The sequence below is a fragment of the Belonocnema kinseyi genome, chromosome 1 (assembly GCF_010883055.1).
Source record: "Belonocnema kinseyi isolate 2016_QV_RU_SX_M_011 chromosome 1, B_treatae_v1, whole genome shotgun sequence".
In the NCBI taxonomy this organism is placed as follows: domain Eukaryota; kingdom Metazoa; phylum Arthropoda; class Insecta; order Hymenoptera; family Cynipidae; genus Belonocnema; species Belonocnema kinseyi.
Genome location: NC_046657.1, coordinates 167433876 through 167455115, shown reverse-complemented (window position 1 = coordinate 167455115; position 21240 = coordinate 167433876). Strand labels below are relative to the sequence as shown.

Here is a 21240-nt window from a genome sequence, read left to right as displayed (position 1 = left end):
TCGCTCTCGCTCCACTCCCCTGCGAAACTGCTTGAGCCAGCAGTTCTAGGAAAGCTGAAAACGGGGTGACTGAAAGCGAGAGTTTGATGTAATACTGAAGATACACAAATATTAACATAAGTATTAATGAGGACATGAATACAGCCCAGATTTCTCGTCTTTTAACGGCTACGATCAAATTTACCGCGGATGCCACCAAACAATGGGTACAAGAACGAGACGAGAAACAAGCTGACTGTTCCGCAGTCCATTTTTAATGGACAGGCTTCTTTCTGGCACAAACGATAGTGCTCGCAAAGAATGAATCCAAATTTCATGCTAAAAACGATAGAGATATTAGAAAACTTGTGAGTATTTGAATTTAACTGAACTTATAGGTTTAACATTTCCTACATGCTGAATTATTTTTTCAGATATCCTAATGCGAAATATAAGGAGCAAATAGTGCGGGAAATAATAAAGGCGTTTCCAAAACTGAAATCTAATTTTGGTGGAAATGGAAATGTATGTATATTCCTTTGATAATTCTTCACACATCTAGTGACATGATATAAAATTTGTAATTAAATATACATTTGTGTTTCAGGTACATTTTCACGATCCTGCAACTGGTCATGGGGTTTCAGCATGTAGATTTAAAACGGTCAGGAAATCTGTACATATATTAAAGACAGCTAAAACACAGAGGGGTCCTGATGAACATAAGAGTCAGCATAAAATAAATGGACGCCTCCTTTCCGATGCTTAAATTGCTTCTACAATAGGAATCAAGTTTTCTATTATCACAATTGCATTTGCGTTATACACTAATGAGATAAAATTCAAATTATTATATTAGGTGCGCAACTAAGTTCCCGCTGTTTGCCAATAGATGGCTCCAGCAGTAAGTGCTGGTCGATTTTGAAATTCAAAACGTCATGAACCAAGCTTAGGCATTGGTAAAAAAACAGTGTTGACACATTAGTGATTTTATTTTGGCGTTAAATACTTTTGGTTGCGTTAAAATGTCTGATTTTATGCCAAATAATCGTCATTTGCGGGAAGTGTTGATGCGTTAATATTCGGCGAAGCCGACGACGTAGAAGCATGACCAGGCAGTCCCCCTTTTTTACCGCTGAAGCAGTTTTTCACGGGCGAAAAAACGACGCTCAAATGGCACAAAATGGCACAAATCATAAGAAACTCAAGTTCCTTGTTTTTTAATCATTCGCAACGCATGCAATCGCTTGGAAATGGCTTGGCGGGTCACTATTGATGCTAAAGCAAGCTATTATTGCGTTTAGTACGGATCCTCATTGAGAAATGCCTCCAATTCAGCGTCTTTAAAGGTTTTTGGCATTTCTTCACGCGAACGGTCGTCAACATTGAAATCATCGTCTTTGAAGCGACGGAACCAGTCACGGCATGTTGTTTCACTCAGAGCAGCATCTCGGCAAACTTTTTGGTGCACTCGATCCGCTTCAGCCGCCGCTTTCTCCGAATGAAAAAGCAAATCAACACTTCCCACGAATAACGATTATTTGGCACAAAATAAAACATTTTCACACAACCAAAAGTATATGACGCCAAAATAAAATCACTAATGTGTCAACACGTTTTTTTTACCATATTTCTAAGCTTGGTTCATGACGTTTTGAATGTCAAAATCGACCAACACTTACTTCTGGAGCCATCTATTGGCGAAAAGCGGGAACTTAGTTGCGCACCTAATATTAAGTTGGTCTCTGTGAAAATTGACACTGACAAACAAAGAAACCATTTTTTTAAAAATTCATGCTACCAGACCAAATCGCCTACGAGAAATTTTCGACAAAAACAGCGGACTAAAGACATATAATTGTTAACATAGCATTCACTATGCTTAAGCTGTTAAAACAGAGTAAAAGTTTGCTTTATTTTATGTTTTAGATTAGTAGAGAGTTCTTGGCGATTAAGACAGAGGCGGATCTCTTTTTGGGAAAATTTCCATCTTTTTTTACTCCTAGAATTTTGAAGTATGTTTCCCAGAATAAACCTGAATTGTTGAAATTGAACAGCATCAAGAACTTATACGGTAAGCGGTCATTGTTTTTCAATATTGAGCAAAATTTACGTTTGTGATATTACACATGAATATACGAATACTGTAAAATCTTACTCATTTATTCTTTTATTGCAAATAACTTGTAAGCGCTAGTGTTACTACCGGAAATTCTGCCAACCTCTAATTATATGAAGAACAAAAATAACAAAAAGAAGAAAGCACAAAAACAAGTTCACGTAAGTGAACAAAAAGTGATTCCAAATAAAAGATTACTGCAATTTTTAGAGTAAGTGACATAAATTATAAGCATAAGTGACTTAAAGTTAACTCAATTCTCTTTTGACATAAATATTAACGGTATGAAATACACCAAACTCTCGCTGTCAGTCGAGTGTCGCGGTTTGCCTTCAAATGACCTTGGACTGAGTTCGTTGATAGAAGGCAGCTATTCTTGGTCTGTACAACGGGAATCAGCTCAGAACATAAAGGACCATTCTTCATTAAGGTAGACTCAGAACTGATTTCGGTAAGCAGGAACTCAATGCAGATTGCAGGCGCTTGACCTTTTTTTTCAACAGCTCTACTACTTTTATATGGAGTATTCCCCGAGTTAGTTAATTTTTATAACTTCATCATTAGTTTTATTGAACAGTTTTGTTGAACAGTGCTTAATAAATGTAGGCGAAGGAGAGCCTGCAATTAAATAATTATATACTATATTGAATAACGCGAAATTTATCGGAATAACCTAAAAATAATTTTGGTGTGTGTGTTTGTGTGTGGTGATACTTGCAACTGCTTTGGAGTGAAATTTAACTCGATCAAAGTGAGATATCACTGTCAAAGATCGAGTGAGTTGTTCACATTTTCAGAGAGTGAGTTCTAACTGAATTTGGAGCCGCTGGGTTTTCACACTTCGAGAGAGTGGCGATTCACTCTCTTTGATTGAAATTACACTCGCAGAAATTTAGAGAACAGTTTGGAGAAATATATTTTCTACCAGCAGATTTACGAACTAAAGTGCTGATCTTCATCTGATTGACTGAGGTTGTTGTATTTACTTGGAACGAATTTAAATCTTGTAAAGAAAAAAACAATTTTTTCTTTTTTAACTTCTGTGAAAAAAAATTTTACGACCTCCTGTGCACAATTCAAATGGTTTTTGTTCTTGCTTTGTAATTTCTTCTTTCGAAATTAACATAGCTATACGATACGCGTATTCAACATTTCGTCAATTTAAGGAAAAATATTAACAGTATTTTATGAAAACTACACGGAGAAATTTCAAAGAGACCTATGCTTTAAAAACAAATGTTGCGAAATGTTGCGAAATGTTGCCGTGAATTAATCTCCTGAAATTTCTCTCCATGTACCGACTACAAAAGATTTTACAACTTGAAGAGTCCGCGGTCTAAACCTGTTAACTGACATTTCAGAAATTTTACACGGTGAAGGAAAATCTTTCCGCTCACCTATGCTGTAGGAACCAAAACGCGATTTTCGAAAATCCATTTAAAAAAGAACTAAAAGGATCATTTTTTCGTTTCGGTTGCGGGATAATAACTGCATAAGAAAACTCTTCCAGAAAATACAATAAAATCAATTTTGAAAAAAATATCAGTAAACAGATTTAGACCACAGACCCTTCCCTTGAAATATTGTATTGTAAAATGACTGTTGCTGTCCAATAGGTTGGCTCAAAAACGCTTTTTTTAGAGGGCAGCGATCCCCTATTTCATTTCAAATCCGAAAAAAGAAATTCCCTAATTTTTTTTTATTTTAACAGGTGCCGATTTTGACTTCAAGTTTCCCATTTAAAATTCATGGGGAAAAATCACTTGTTTGAGTTTTTGGAATAATTTCTTAGAGTTTGAAAAAATGTGACGAGAAAACATAAGGGCTTGTAGAGAATTATCCAATGAAGAATTTCATTTATCAGACATACGGGTTTGATAGACCTAACACATCCCCACGTGTACCTGAAAACTACCCTTAACACAAAAAATGTCAATTCTTCATGAACTCAACCTTTTGAGCGCTGTATTCTGATCTTTTTTTACTTGAAAATATTAATATTGGTCTAGTGGAATATTTATTAACATTAGTTAATTAATTTTCGATTACTTAAACAAATAGAATTTGATTAAATTATTTCGTTTTGAATTTTTTAAATAAAAATTACTGCTGTGGGTTGAGTAGAATATTTAGCAATATTAGTTAATTAATTTTTAATTATGTGAACAAATTCAATTTCTTTACAACATTTTTTTCTAAAAATTCGTCGAACTGGCATTTTGTTATCATTAATGACATAAATTTATTTTAAAATATTTTCTAATTTTATAAACAATTAATTATTATTAGTTGAAAACAAATAATAATTTATTGATTCAACAATTAGAAATTTTTGAAAATAAATTTATGTCACTTAATGAAAATAAACTGCCAGCTCAACGAATCTTTCAAGAAAAAAAACATTTTTTACACCTATAGGATTTGTTTAAATAATAAAAAATTAATGCTCCAGTGTTGTTAAATATTCCACTAGACCAATAGTAATAACTTTTATAAAAATATCCAAAAATAAAATTAAGAAAACCACTTTGATCAATATTAAACTAAAGAAATATTAATATTTTTTATCAAAAAAAAGTTTAAACATATTCCATTTGTTTAGAAAATTAAAAATCAATTATCTAATATTAATCAATATTCCACTAGACTAATAGGAATTAATTTTAGGGGAAATAAACGAATTTTCAAAAAATATATATATAAACAAATTCCATTTGTTTACATAATTAAAAATGAATTAACCAATGACAATAAATATTCCATTAGACAAATATCAATAAGTTAAAGTAAAAAAAGACGAGAATACAGTGTCCAAAGGTCCATTTCATGAAGAATTCACGTTTTTGGTTTTAAGGGTAATTTTCAAATAATCGTGGAGGTGTGTTAGGGGTGTCAAACCCATATGTCTGATAGATGAAATTCTTCGTTGAATAATTCTATACAGTTCCCCATACTTTCCCATCATAGTTTTTCAAACCCTAAAAAATTAGTTTAAAAACTCAAAAAAGTGATTTTTCCCCATGCATTTTACATGGGAAACTTTCAGTGTAAACTGGCACCTGTTAAAAGCAACAAAAAGAAAATTAGGGAATTTCTTTTTTTCGGATTTGGAATAAAATGGCGAGGGGGTTGTTGCCCTCTAGCATGCAAAAAAATTTTGCCATGCGTTTTTCGACCACCCTACTGTGCAAAGCAATCCCTGCGTCGTTTGCTATATTAACTAGTGTACGTTTAACCAAATAATATTTCGAGCCGAGTTTGGAGCAAAAGATTCGTGCCCCAAAAATATTTTAAAAGTTTAATATTTCTTGCAGCGTATTTCACACATATTTTATAACATTTTAGACTTGCTTAAATTTTCTCACTTATTTATTGATCATAGAAGGTTTATCATTTTTGTACACGTTTTCAATTTTTATGACAATAAATAATTTAATAACAAATCTAGGCTTTACATGAAAGAGTTTCAGTACAAAGAGGAATACCAAGACCAATGATGCCACACATATTCGTAATGTACCCATATAATAAGATGTAAAGTTCATTTTTTAACAGGACCTGAAAAGTACACTTGTGTCGTTTTTCACGGTATTTTTCCTCAACTCAGATTAAGTTTTAGCGATCCTGGTTAATTTGATATCAAAAGTAACATTCAGATAAAAAAAATTATTAGAGTTATATTTTTGATTCGCATACGTGTATTTTTCTATCTAATATCATACTGCGAACTGAAAATACCATAACGATGTATGGGGACTAAATAGGTTATATTTTTCAAAATTTCTCGTAAAAATGAGCAGTTGGGAATTTCTGCCGATGGTATTTTAGCTCAGTTTTTAGTCCCAAACAATATCACGTCAATTGTTTTTATCGCAATTTTAGGCAAATAGGCGCAACAGTTAAATATTCAACAAAACAGCAGAATTTTCAACCAAAAAGTATGACTTTTTAACTAAATTGTTGAATTTTCAACCAAACAGTTTTATTTTCATCCAAGAAATATGTCATTTCTACTAAAGCAGGTGAATTTTAAAATAAAAAAGCCAAACTTTCAAAAAGAGTTGAATTTTAAATCGAACAGATGCATTTTGACGCAATAGTCGAATTTTTAAGAAGATTATTAAATTTACAACCACACAGTTGCATTTTTTTCCAAGAAAAATGCAAATTTTACTGAAACAGGTGAATTTTAAAATAAAATATTTAAAAAAGAGATGAATTTTCATCCAAGAAGCTTTTAATTAAGTTTTCAACACAAAAATACGAAATGTCAACAAAAATTAAATTTTCTAGGAAATAGTTGAATTTTCAAGAAAACATTTGCATTTTTCTCCAAGAAGGATGCAAGATTTCTATTGAAAAAAGGTGAAATTTGACATCAAAATGACAAATTTTCAGAAAAATAGATTTCATCCAAAAAAGATTTCAGTTGGCTTATCAGCAAGAAAATATGAATTTTAAATAAATGATTACTGTTCCACGAAAAGAGTTAAATTTTCAACTAAAAAAAAACTAACTTCTAACGAAAAAGTTCAATTTGCAACCAAAAAGGATGCCTTTTTAAGAAAATTGTTCTTTCAGCTAAGTAGTTAAATTTACAACTAAAAAGATAATCTTCAGGAGAAAATTTTTGAGACTTTAAAAAAATTACGTACATGAGTGAAGGATCCCCTACCGTAACAAAACGTAACAAATTGTCTCGATCCCCCCCCCCCCCCCCCCCCCCCCCCCCCCCCCCTCGACCTGCTACGTAATTTAAGTAAGATCCTTTCCTACACTATTAGGAATTTTTGTAGTAATTTTTAGAGACATCACTAAAGCTTTATGTAGAAAGAGAATAAAAAACTATTTCGGTTTATTAATTTTAATATCAAATATGTAGTCCATGTTTGTCCTGACAGCATAAATAGTAAAAAAAATACAAGTGAAGTTAATATATGCACATTTTATGCTCATATAATCTTTATGATTTATATTTTCAAGACAAATATATACTGCGAATTTATATTAAAATTAATGAAACAACGAAAAAGAACAACTTTAAATTACAGATATAACCTACGAATCCACGAGGGCGTCATTTGACGGAAACAGTGGATCACCATTCATTTGGAACCTGGATTAATGATTCATTTATAATAATATTGAATCCTTTTCACGCTTGAGATAATTTAATATCGAAATAAATATATTTACCATATTGATATTATTCAACATAACCCTTTGCAGTGCATTGCCGCCCATGACCAGAACCACCATGATTCGTCCGCTTCGAGTGTTACCATTCAGGAATTTTAAAAAACTATTTGAAATTTTCAGAAATCATTTCTAAATTTTGATAAAATATTTGTAAATTTAATACAAAGTTACTGAATTTTGTTTTCAGCAAACTAATTTCGTAAATTTCAGTTATCACAAATTCTCAGCTTCCTAAATAATTCGAAATTTGTCTCACATTTATAACAGTGTATATAAACGATAACACATTTTCTTCACATTCGTAAACTACAAACAAGACTAAATTCCCCGTAAAGAATAAATCAATGTTTATTGAAAAATAAAAATAAACATATAGACTTACATCTATATTTATACGTTATTTTAGTTTTGTGGAAAATAGTTTGAAAACCTAGAATAAATAAAATATAGTAGAACGTGACTTGTGTTATCAGGGATTTCTCTAATGGTTAAGCTGTACTAAATGTAAAAGGGAAAATAGCCAAATGACACGTGCCAGACAAAAGCTCAACCTGACACGTGACCAACAAAAGGACATCGATGGATTGATTGCGAGTGCATTACCTAAGGACAATAATTCCATAGGGGTGATGATAACGATATTACTGCTGGTGATAATGACCAATCATATTTTACAAATTGTTACTATTTTCTTTTATATTTCATATTTTGAAAATCCAAAAGAAGATGAAAGAAAGTTTATAATTGTCTTTCTATTCAGGTTATTATTTATTTCATGTTTGTAATTTTATGATCAACAGTTGACCATTTAAAACAATAAGATTTTCAAAAAAAAAAAAATTTGCAAATTGCCTAAAATACATATTTTTTTAATTAAGGGTAACTCAAGGAAGTATTAAAATATGAAACTAAGAGCACAAAGAAAGTATTTGTAAAGGATATGAATTTTACATATTTATATGAAGTCGGACATGCGACTATGTTACCACAAAAAGTTTAAAAAATCTTTGCAAAATATATGCCAAACGGATAAAACTATTTAAAAATATTATAAAAGTGAGTATTTCATGATTTGATTTCAATTTCAGCGATTAAGAACATCCTCTTATTTTATAGTATGTTAAATTCACGTGGAGCTTTCGTTTTTTATTGTGTATAAAATTAAGATATTTAGCCCATATTAGGAATAGTACAGTGGATCGAAAAAATGTAAGCATTGAAAATGCCTTAGGACTGAAAAGTTTCCTTTTAAGACCCTTGTAACTTGTATAATATTTCAAATGAATACATTTTTGAATATCTTGCAATCAAGCCGAGTCGAAATAAAATTTAAAAAATTTTAATCGTAGATTTTTGAAAAAATTGTGAATGTCATTTTTTTATTAATCTGCCTAATATGCCTAATTTTTACCAGTTTTCAGATTTTTTAATTAAATTTATATAGGAGAAATTCAACTTTTGATGGAAACCTGAAAATGTAAAAAAAATTGACAAGCTCTAAAAAATAGAAAAATTTTTCAGCATAGAAAAACTTTCTTATATTGAAGATATATTTCCGAATAAATCAGGAAGATTAGATTGTTAAAAATAACGAGTTTCTGATTTGTAAACAAAAATAAAATTCACAATTTTTCCAAAACTCTGCGATTAAAAAATTCTTTTATTCTATTTCGAGCCTGTCCGACCGTAAAAAGGTGGCTCAAAAACAGGTGCCGGTTTTGACTTGAAGTTTCCCATGTAAAATGCATGGGGAGAAATCACTTTTTTGAGTAATTAAAATAATTTTGTATGGTTTGAAAAAATGTGACGGGAAAGTATGTGGGCCTGTAGAGAATTATCAAACGAAGAATTTCTTGTATCAGACGTATGGGTTTAACACCCCTACACACCCCCACAAGTACCTGAAAACTACCCTTAAAACGAAAAATGTTAATTCCTCATGAAATCGACCTTTTGAGCACTGTATTCTGGTCTTTTTTGACTTAATATTATTAATATTGGTCTAGTGATACATTTATCATCATTGCTTAATTAATTTTTATTTATTAAACAAATGGAATGTGTGCAAATATTTTTTTTTCCTTAAAATTATTACTATTAGTCTACTGGAATATTTAAGAACATTATTTCAATAATTTTTAATTGTTTAAGCAAATGGAATTTGTTTAGATATTTTTTTAAGTTTTTTTTTTCCTAAAAATTATTACTATTGGTCTATTGTGATATTTATTAACATTAGTTCATTAATTTTAAATGATTTAAACGAATGGAATTTGTTTATATAAGTTCCTTTCGAATTTTTTAAAAATAAAAATTATTACTGTGGGTCTAGTGGAATATTTACCAGTAATAGTGAATTACTGTTTTTTTCAATTTATAAATTTTTTTATGCACCCTAATGGATAGTTTGAATAATTATTTTCGAGTTGCATCCTAAAATAGTAATGTAGCATGTTCAGACAAAAAACTTCTGTGGCAGATTTTTTAGTAAATTTTAAAATTGTTAACTCTAAAATTTTACTCTTAATTTTAATTTTTTTAACTCTATTTAAGTGATGCATGTTAATCTTTAATGTATGAAAAATATTCTTAATATTTTTGTAGCAATTTGAAAAGGTGCACTTGCACAGGCAATTGAACAAGTGCTTACTGGACATTTTACTCTCTTTTTTTTCTAATTCCTAGACAAAGTCATCTATAATTTTGATACTTTACTAAATTAATGAGGTAATTTGATAAAAAATGTATTATTCAAAGGAAACAACAAAATGACTAGGGCTTAAATTGGTAAAATTTTTGGAAATTGAAATGAAATTATTTATTAAATTCATTTTAGTTCACCTTTTCCTTATAAAACATTACTTTTATGATTTAATATTTTTAAAGTTTCAACTGCTTTTTCTAAATGTCATTTATTGTAAATTTAATATGAATTAAAGAAGATTCAGATAGAATTGAACTATTATTATATAAAATTGCAATTTCATAGACATTCTGAAGATTCTCAAGATTTCATTATTCACTAGGAAATTATGTTTATCAAATGAAGAAATTAACGTGAATAAAAATTCAAATTCTTTAATAACGGTCCAAATCAAACTCCATTAAAAGTTCCTTAAAAATTAAAGAAAAACCTGAACAACATCAAACTTTTTACATTTGGTCGATTTTGGTTCTTAGTTTTTTCTTAAATTTCTGTTAGTTTTATTTCAACTCCATATTTAGCAATTCTTGTTGAAACAAATTTTAACGGTAAATGCAAACATAAATATGAATTTAAGCAACTCAATTTATTTTAAAAATTTCGAAATTATATGTAATAATAAATTGGAATTTGGAAAGTACCCCTATTTCGAAGATCTTACAATTTTTTGATAATATTGATTTCTATAAGAAATAAGCTAATTGATTTTTTTGAAGTAACTTTTCTGTCATCTAGAAATTATTTTTCTTGAAAAAATGCACAATAGTCTGAAAAAAACATACAAAAAGTTCGATAAATTTGTATTAACAAATATAACTGTGGATTTATTTGTAAGAAAAAATATTCGTATACAATATTTTGGAAAGGAATTTTGCGCTTTTACTGATTTTCTAGATTCATCGTCAAAATTAGTACTCACTACGAAATTCAGTAAAAATTATCGAATTTTCTTTCAAATCAATTTCTTATAAAAACTGAGATATTGAAAATCTATCCCAGATAATTTTTAGAATACTTTTGCAAATCGTCGGCTGTGCACAGGACTGTGCCAATTCATCAGACTAGTGAATAGTGTGCCGACTCGGTCGGTCTTGCAAAACGTGCTATTTCAAGAAGGAACATTTTTTGTTGCATTTTAAGTTTTGTAGCAACCCTTAAATTCTACGTATAATATATAATTATAATATTATAATCATAATTGAATGTGCTTAATTAGAATAATATATTCATATCATTCAAATATTATAGCATATATACATGTAATATATAATTATGTACATAAAAAAGTGATCCCTTTCGGCATTATTTTTATAGTAAAAAATTACTTATTAGAAGGCAAGAATATATATATTATTAATTCAACGAGTTTTATAGGCAGAACAAAATATTTTTATGAATTCAATATCATGGTCCATTCTTCCTTCTGTCTCCAAAAATTCATTACATTCCTCAAGAAGAGATTTTTTGCTTTCAAAAGAATGCTGAAAGGAATTACTTACTGTTATATAATATTACATAAATATGATGTATTATTATGATTATATAAACATAATTATAAATATAATAGTATAATTATATATTTACATGTATGTATGCATGTATGCATGTATGTAGAATACAAGATTTGCAAAATCAAAATGGAACAAAAATTTGTCCTTACAATGGCACATTCTAGTTGATAATGTTAAAGTGTAGTATCGAAAAGTAATTTTTAGGAAATGTATTGTTTCAATTCCTTTTCTAGATACAACAGCTTTTCTTCTTCTAAAAATTTGCTGCTATAATTGACTTATTTCTTTCCACCATAAAATTAAAATTCGTTTATGGAAAAATTAAATAACAATAAAATGCATGATTTTTCAATCAAATGGTCTACATTCTCAGCTATTGAAAAAAGTCATTAGTCGTTATTTGAGTTCAACAATGTCCAATTATAAGAAAGTTCTAATAAATTGGAGGTTCTTAGAAAGTATTTGATGTAAAATATTTATTAAATATGTAATTTTTCTCATGTAACACGAATCTTCTTATTGATCCCCCAGCAATGAGACTAAAAGAGCCTTGCGCCAAATTTTGGTACCATCGACAAAATAGATAATCATATATTCATTTTAATATTTTATTTATTCATAAGTTATTTTTATTCAAATTATAGTTATGTTTCTTATTTATGATTTTCATAATTATAGGCGTCAGAAGCAAATTGTTATTTTATAATAAAAATAATACTATTTAAATTCAATATTAAATATTTTATACTTGAACAGCATTCTAAAATTTATAGTTTTATTACAAACTTAGTTCAAAAATTCATTTCATCTTAGGAAAATTATTTTTTTCATGTCGCGTTTCAATGACATCTAAAAAAATTAATTTATTCATCTCTATCAATTTCTTCGCCCCAATGTCGAGTAATCCAACAATTCCAGGAACCACAATAAATCCAAAATTGCACGAATTTTTGCACAGCCACAAAACTTCAAATTCCAAGAATTGAGGCACCAAAAACACACTTTTGAAAAAAGGACACTCAATTCAAAAAGCAAAACCCACATTTCACACTTTAATGTGTCCATTAAAAAAAAACGGAACCAGCACCATGGAGGGATATCCTCCATTCGAAAATCCCTCGAAATGAAAAAAATCTAGGACTTTTCTTAAGGGAAAGAAAATGTAATTAACTCCAGGCTTTCGGGGGTGAAAACTGAGGTTTGAAAATGTTCACTCACCAATAATTAAGTCCAGATCGTGAAAAGTGCGAAGCGGGTTCGAAAGCGCGGGTTACGCGACGCGACGGAGAACGTTTCGATGTCGTCCTGTTTCTCGTCCAGTAGAGCTGGTAGCAATTCTTGAGGCGCCGGCGTCAACTGCCGATCGGCTGTGATTGGTCTAATTTTTCGACGCATCGATATCACTGGCCAACCTTCCGCAGGCGTACCCCTTTCGGATCGACCCCAGGCGGAGCTTCTATGCTCCCTTTTTGCAATAACAACTACTGTTCCCCCTGGAATAACAATATTATCGCCCTTGCAACATCCAACATCCATATTACCAAGATGATCCAGATTCCGCGGTTATTGGAACAACGAACCCTCGACTGATTCGTGAGTCATCAAATCACAGGACCCCCTTTAACTTCTAAGGCCTTCCAAGATCCATTTGCCCGACAATATTGGTTTAAAAATTAAGTCGGAAGATAGGATTGGGCTCTTCAATTAAGATCCTTATATTATTATAAGATGCAGTATAGGATTATTGAAGAATTAAATATTAGTTCCCATTCGTATAAAGGGTGCTATGTATTCTAGAAAATTGCCAAAAATGCAGCAAGTCACACGTGCGGTTTCTCTGATTCGAAACAATTTGAAGCTCAAAAAAATTAGCAAAAATTAGTGGTGTAGTGAACAATCACAGCAGTTTCTCTTCGCCACCTTCCTCTGACGAGACATTGAAAAGGGTCAGGGGTGCGAACTGCATTAATTCTGTTACTAATAACTGGCCTGTCTCCTCGCAAACTTGGCAATTTTTCGTTGATTTAAAAAATTTTCGAAATCCGAATGTGCAAAGGAAAAAGTGAAATTTCATTTTGAACATTGAGACGACGTCAAAATGTACTGAAAGAAGAATGAACATCCGTTTAAAAAAATATATATATAATTAAGGGACAGTGAGAGGCAATGGTGGGAGAAGTAGGGGAAGTGAATGTTGAGCAAGTAAGTGGAAAGGAAGTAGGAGAAATGAGGGAAGGACAAGTAGGGAAAATAATGGAAAGAAAGTGAGGAGAATTGAGAGGAAGCGAAGTGTAGGAATTGACGGAAGAAAAATTAGGGATATGAGCGGAGCGGAAATAGAAAAAATTAGGGGAAGTGAAGGGGTAGGAGAAGTGATGGGAAATAAATATAGGTGAAGTAGGATGAGTGAGGGGGAGTGGGGGATAAGAGGTGGGGTATTAGAAGAAATTAGGGGAGGGGAATGATGGAGGAAAAGTAGAAGAATTGATGGGAGTAAAATTGAGGTATCCGTGAAGAGGAAATAGAAAGAGTTATGGGAACTAAATGGGTAGGGGAAGTAATGAAAAATAAGGGTAAGCGTAGGAAGGATGAGTGAGGAGTAATGAGAATGAGGGAATAGGAGAGGGGCCATTCACAACATACTTGATGCATTTTTCAGGAACTTCTGGCCCCCTCACCCCTGCATGATACTTTTTCCATTGGTCTTAACATGGAAAATAATACTTCGGCAGCCCCCCCCCCCCTCTTAACATAAAACGTATTTTATCAATGACCTCAGAGTAGGGAAAGTGAGAGGAAATGAAGGGCGGTGGTAAAAAATGGGAAATGAGAGGATAGGAAGTAGGGGAAGGCTAAGAAGTTAATGCAGGTGAGTAGGAGGGGAGGCGTGAGAACTGGGGAAGGTGAGTGTTAGCTTGGGAAGTGAGAAGAGGGGGAAGTAGGTGAGGAAGAAGTTAGGGGAGGGAGAAGAAGACAAAAAAATATAAATTAATATTCTATGATACTGCGTGAGAACATACCTATATAAAATGCATTCTTTTTATCTGCCCTAACATTATACTGACTGGTAGTTTATGGAAGCCAAATTCTGGTTTTGCGACACATATTTATTTACTGAAGGGGAGAAGATGTAATTTTTGAGATTGGTCAGTAAATTATTATGAATAATGGAAAGGGCCTGAAAGGCCATATCGAAACTCTATAATGGGAAATTTTTGGTATTGATATTATCAGACTTGTGAGTCACGAAAATAGATGGGATCTGTACACACAGAAAATACACCCCCTCACCATCGGTGAATATGTGTCACGAGGACAGGATTTTTTTCATGAACTTCTTTCCAATAGGACTAAACTTTTCCTATTTAATTCTACGGAACTCAAGAAACTTCAACCAAATTCGAACAAAAGCGAAGTGATTCAAAATCATAAAATAGAATACAACGACATGCCAAGGATATAATGGAATTAAAGGAATTAAAGGAATGAAATTGAATACAGCAAGATTCAGAAAATTAAACGGAATCAGAGATCTTTAACGAAATTTGCATGAATTAAAACAAATTCAAAGGAACTGTAAAGAAATAAAAGAATTCACCCTGATCTTAATAAATTCAATGAAATTCCAAGTAACACAACTGAATATTATTTAATTTGTGTGATACAAAGGAATAATACAATTCAATTTAAAAAAATGAATTTAAAGGATTCAATGGAATACGAAAAAATTAAATGGAATTAAAAAGAATCTAATGCAATTCAAAGAAATTGATATAATGGCCATGGAAATTAATATTGGCGATGGAGCTGATAAGAATACGATAAAATCCAACTCAATTCGTAAAAATACAGCAGAATTCGAAGAAGGCCAAGGAATTAACGAAATTCAAGGAAATTTGATATCATTCAAAAGCTTTAATAAACATTGTATGAACTTAATAGAATACAACGTGATGTAAAGGAGTTCAACGAAATTGAATGAGATTCAAGGAATTAAAAAAAGTTCAGAACAATTTAATTGAATACAGCCAAATTTAAACGAGTTTAATAAATAGTAAGGAATTTAGCGAAATTCAATGGATTTTCATAGATTCCCGAATATTTAATTTTTTACTAATGATTTTATGTTCAATGTTACTAATATTCTCATAGCACTCGGTAGGTTGGATATCTCGAATTTAGCGCTACGTGCTCTATGGCTTGTTCATGTAGTGCTTTGCACGATCTCCCCGTATGTACTGGTACGTTTTTGTACTTTATCAGATTTAATCTTTGAAAAGTCGATTTACTTTTACAAATTAGATGTTCAGCACGAAATTTACCTTCTTAGTTTTAAATAATCTGTCTGATATGCAGGAGAACAAATTTTAACGAAAATCCGAGCGGGAATCAAAAAATATTTTATTGCAACTATTTGGTTGGCAAAAAGACAGACTTATACAGAGGAGGGGAAAGGGGATTGAATGGGATCTAGTGAAATTTAAGGTATGAAAATGGTTTTAGTCTCATTTCAAAAAATCAAATTTATTTCAACGGAATTAATTAAAGTTCAAGTAAATTTAGTAGGATTCAGTGCAATACAGTGGATACCTTGAAATACAATGGAATTCAATGGAAATGGAATTCAGTGAGTGATGATTCTAACGGTTCCATGAAATCCATCGGAATTTAATGTAATTCCGTGAAATTGAGTGATAAAGGGAGAGAGTGGATGTGTGAGAATAGGTTCAAGATTACGGCCGTGAGAGGGGGTTCGGGAATCTCCGAGGGGTTATAAGTAAAAGATGAGAGAGGGAGACCGGATTATAGCAGCGTAGGAGTTCGGGCGGTGGGAGGGGTTGTTTGTATTGTACGGACGCAGTAGCAAGGGAAGGGGTAGTATAAAGAAAGGAGGTTGTGAAAGCAGATAGAAGTAGATGAGAAAAAGAGTGGTAGATAAGAGAAAGACTGGTAGATGAGAGAAAGAGTGGTGGATGAGAGAAAGAGTGGTAGGTGAGAGAAAGAGTGCTATATGAGAGGAAGAGTGGTACATGAGAGAAAGAGTGGTAGAATAATCATCGAGGATGAAGGGATATGGAAATGGGAAATAGAGGGTTAATGTGGATTTTAAGGCGACAAAAAAATAGGGGCGATGAGGAGGGGTGTACATAAGAAGGGAAGATAGGTATTGGGCCAGATGGGCTTAGGTGTGTGAAATGATAAAGGGAATTGCGATGAAAGCAGAAAAGGTGGTAGATGAAAGTATAGAGGATGAGAAATATGGAGCAAGAGAGGTGTAACCTATGACAGTTTAAAGGAGTTCGGGGGGGGGGGCTGCAAATGGTGACAGGTTATAAAGGGTGATACATTTTTCAGAAATTTTGAACACCCCCACCCCGTCCTTGGATAGTGTTTTTTTCATTATCTTAAAATCAAGAATGATACTTTCACAGTCCCCACTTCGCATCGGGACGCATCGCGTATTTTGTGAATGGACCCAAAGTTTAATCACGGTAAGGAAAAAAGTAATAATGTAAATTTTGGTGGAGTATGCGGCAGAGGAGGATAGGGGTAGGGAGAGATAAGGGGAAAGGTATACCAGAAGATCTTAGGAGGTACAGCAGTGAGATTATATGAGATGTAGTGACATGGGGACAGAGATTATTCTTTTAATACAACGTGATTTAAAATTAAAAAAAAATGAAGTTGACAAAAAATAAAAATGAAATTGTTAGAGATTAAGAACAAAATTTAAGGAGAGAAGCTCTTGAAATCAGAAGCTATCCTCTCCTAAAAATACATTTATTTTACATTTCCCAAATATGCTTCATTTTCCTGCCAAAATTGATTACTCAATTTTAAATATAAATATTCATTATAAAGGAGAAGACGACATAAATTACTCTGTTTCTGTAAAAATGAGAACGCAAATAAAACATATTTTTTAGGAGGACAAGACTGACAATCTGAAAACCTGTATTCGACTCTTAGTGGAGCTAAGACACTATCTTTCACAAAGAATTTTTCTCCATGCACAAAAATAAATATATGCTTTAATAGTATTGATAATTCTAGTAGGCCGACAAAAATAACTTCAGAATCAACTTCTGACGAATTTAAGACTTTCCGTGAACCCTAATAGATTTGTCGAAATCTAAATACCCAGGAGGTCGAAGGTCGTCAATTACGCTGGGTGCATTCAACGATAACGACAGTGAAATCCAAGTTGTTTGTAGGGGAAAAGCATTTATGAACGGTCCACGCAGAGATAAGGCCGAACCATTGAGCGAAGCAGCATCCGCTCTCCCTGCAGATCGATATTTCCTCGCAACCGCGGAGGGCTTCCTCGCCGGCCCACCCCCGATGCTGACTCTGTGTTTGCAACAATGCGAGTTAACTCCTCACTTCTAGTAATGGCCTCGAGCTGTCATCGATGACCGAGCATTTTTTCCTTTATTTTATAGAGACGTTTACGGCCGTGGACCCTAAAAATGTAAGATATCGATAAGCTTGGCTTCTTAGGGAGATGCGATGACTTCATGATTTGTTGATATATTTTTTTTGTGCCACTTGATACTTCTCGATTCTAGTCTTATGATTAATACGAGAATTGTTGATCAATCGAAAAATCTATACGCCTCCTCCCATTACTCCCTTCCTTACAGAGTGAGTGACGCCTACCCCGAAAGGGAAATGGCTTAATGTTATAAAAAAATAATTATTCATAGCACACATTTTCGACCATAGGGGATCAAAAAATTGCATTTTTAACCAAAAAAGATTGAAGTTCCACCAAAAGAGATGAATTGTCAAATGAAAAATATTAATTTTCAACAAGAGTTGAACTTTGAAACAAGAAAGATTTGTGCTGAAAAGACGAGTTAGCTACATAAAAGTGAATTTCAACAAAATAGTTGATTTTTAGACAAATTGATGAATTTTCAACTAAGTAGAATCATTATCTGTCACAAAAATAAATAAACAAATTACTAAAATTTTCATCTACATAGGTAATTTTTAAACTGAAAAAGGTCCATTTTTATCCGTAAATAGAATAGTTTAATTTTCATTTAAAAATTAATTTCCATACATACTTTTCTAATTTTACTGTCTAACATCTTTTGTATACCTCGGCAAAGATTTTGTATAATATATTCTTTAACGTCTAAGCTTCTTAAATAATACTTTTTTTTAATATTTAGTACAATTTTTTAAACACGAACCTAAAATTTTTTATACTTAATTTTTAAGATTTCTTCGTTTATTCTCTTTTAAAAAAAGTTATTTTTTCCATATCTAAAAAGAGGTTAATCTTATAGAAAATTCCTCTCTGAAAAAGGGGTTATTCTTACGAAAGATTCATCTCCTTTCTTTAAATTATTTAGTTTAGTTTTCTGAACACGAATTAAACATCTTAAAAACTTCTTTTGGAATATTTCTTCCTTTCTTCTCTTTTAAAAAAAATTCCTTTACAGTATTAAGTCCGAAACATCTGGAGTTTTTAAGATTTTTTTTTATTCTCTTTTGAACGACAAATTTTTATCATATTTTTTTAGGCGAATAATCTGAAAAATATTTATTTAAAAAACCAGCGAAAGGGGTTATTCTTACGGAAAATACTTTGAAATTAGTCAGTCCATATTTACTTTTCTATTTTTATTTCATTATATATTTCTTTTATTCCTTGGCAAAGATTTTATATTATAGATTTTTTAACTTCTAAACTTCTTAAATTATTTTATCTTTTAGTTCAATTTTATAAGCACGAATATAAAATTTAAAAAACTTAGTTTTGAAATTTCTGCTTTGATTCTCTTTAAAATTTGTTTTTCATTTCTTTTCAGCTCTACACCCATTAGTTGAATTTCCTACTATATTGTTGAAGTTTTTATTAAATTGGCGAATTTTCAAGCGAAAAAGACGCAAACATTTTTAACAAAACTGTTGAATTATTAACCAAAAAGTATGTTTTTTTTATCAAAATAATTAAAATTTAAAATATTAGTTTAAAAAGCTCGTAATTTTGTTTTTAAAAAAACCTTAATTTTCCTTTGCACACTTTTTAATTTTCGACTACACTTTTTACATTCTCATCAGAGACGGCATTAGATTTGTGTAAAATCTGACACCCCCCACCCCCCTTTTTAGTCAAATGTCCACGTTTCGAGGCCCCTTGAATCAAAAAAAAGTTTTTACGAATGTGTCTTATTGTATGTCTGTCTGTGAGCTCTATAACTTTTGAAAAAATCAATATATTAGACAAAAAAACAATGAAAAATGAAAAATTCCATTTTGTGGTCAAACTATATACAAGATACCAAAAAAGATGAATGGAGAAAAATTGTGCACGCAGAAAATATCTACAAATTTGTTATTATTCACTTTCAGAATGAACGCGCAGTTCTTGTTGTATCCGTACAAAAACAGCATATTAAAAACAGGAAAGTTAAATTTTTAGACAAACGACACAAGCTCAGAAAAAAAGGCGAAATTGTTCAACCAGAAAATATCTGCAAATTTGGTATTAATCATTTTTTGATATAATGCGCAGTTTTGGTTTTAATCGTGAAAAATAATATTAAGAATAAAAAATCAAATCTTTTGAAACAAAATGCGAGGTACGAAAACAAGTAAATTAAAAAAATTGTGCTTGAATAACATTTTAAGTAATAGATTTTTTCGCCTAAATTATATTTACAAATTTACTTCCAGTCACTTTACGCTAGGATGCGTATTTTTAGTTTGAGTCGTAAAGAATAACGTTTCAGGGTAGCTGAAAATAAGAATTAATACAAAATAAGGAGCAAATGTTAGATTAATTATCAAAAATAAAATGAGTACATTATTTTGCAATAACTGAATATAAGCAATAACAGCCCGAGGTGCACAAATAAAGATAATATACATTTGATATAATAGTGTTGAACATAGTGTAGAAAAGTGCACATTTTGTACAAAATGGATTGTGAAGAAAGAATGTGATGATAATATGTTCGTTAAAGCCGAAGAAGCTTTAACAAAAGAAAATTCACAATCACCAAATTACAGTTGTCGATGTTACGATCTATAATTTTAAAGGCCTGCGCACAAATGCGAGGGAAACACAAAGACCGAGCGCGCAGCGCGAGGTAAATACACGATCAAGCGCGAAGCGCCAGAACCAACAGTCGCGCGCCCTAGGCGCGCTCAAACTTGCAAACAATGCGAGCCCGGCGCGCAGCGTACGAGGAGAATGTGCCCCTGAAGCGGGCAGATTTTTTAAATTCTGAATACACAATATTAAGGGCCCTGAAAAATGATAAAATTCTGCTTTTGAAAAACTAACTAGGGGAAACCACCCTACACTTAATAAAGCTACCTCCCTTGTATAATTATTAATTAAAAGCACAAATATATTCAAATAGATAATTTATAATTAATGAACACGTATATTAAGTAACATTTTAATTTATATTAATAAACTGATTTTACATAAATTGGTATTTTTAATTCATGATTTTCCAATGTAGGGAGGGTTCCCCTACTTATTGTTTTTAACACCTTATATATTCTAAAACTGATTTAATTAAGGCTCCACGTTTATTTAATTATCTGAATATATATTCTATATGTATGTTCGTTCCCTAAGTTTATAAAATCTTAGGAAGATGGGAGAGGGGAGAGGTTAGATCAAATCTCAGGATATCTTACACGGTGGAAGGGGGATTGACAATTTCACAAAAATTCTTACGTTATTTGTGGATGACCTC

At 31.5% G+C, this 21240-nt stretch overlaps 1 protein-coding gene across 1 annotated transcript in view; it reads right to left on the bottom strand.

The window, feature by feature from the left end:
* LOC117181099 overlaps nt 1-21240 on the bottom strand; it is a 68021-nt gene that overhangs the window by 24595 nt on the left and 22186 nt on the right. Inside the window, 3 exon segments of the mRNA XM_033373669.1 lie at nt 1287-1470; nt 12787-13005; nt 17680-17863. Coding sequence (XP_033229560.1) covers nt 1287-1470; nt 12787-13005; nt 17680-17863 — 587 coding nt within the window.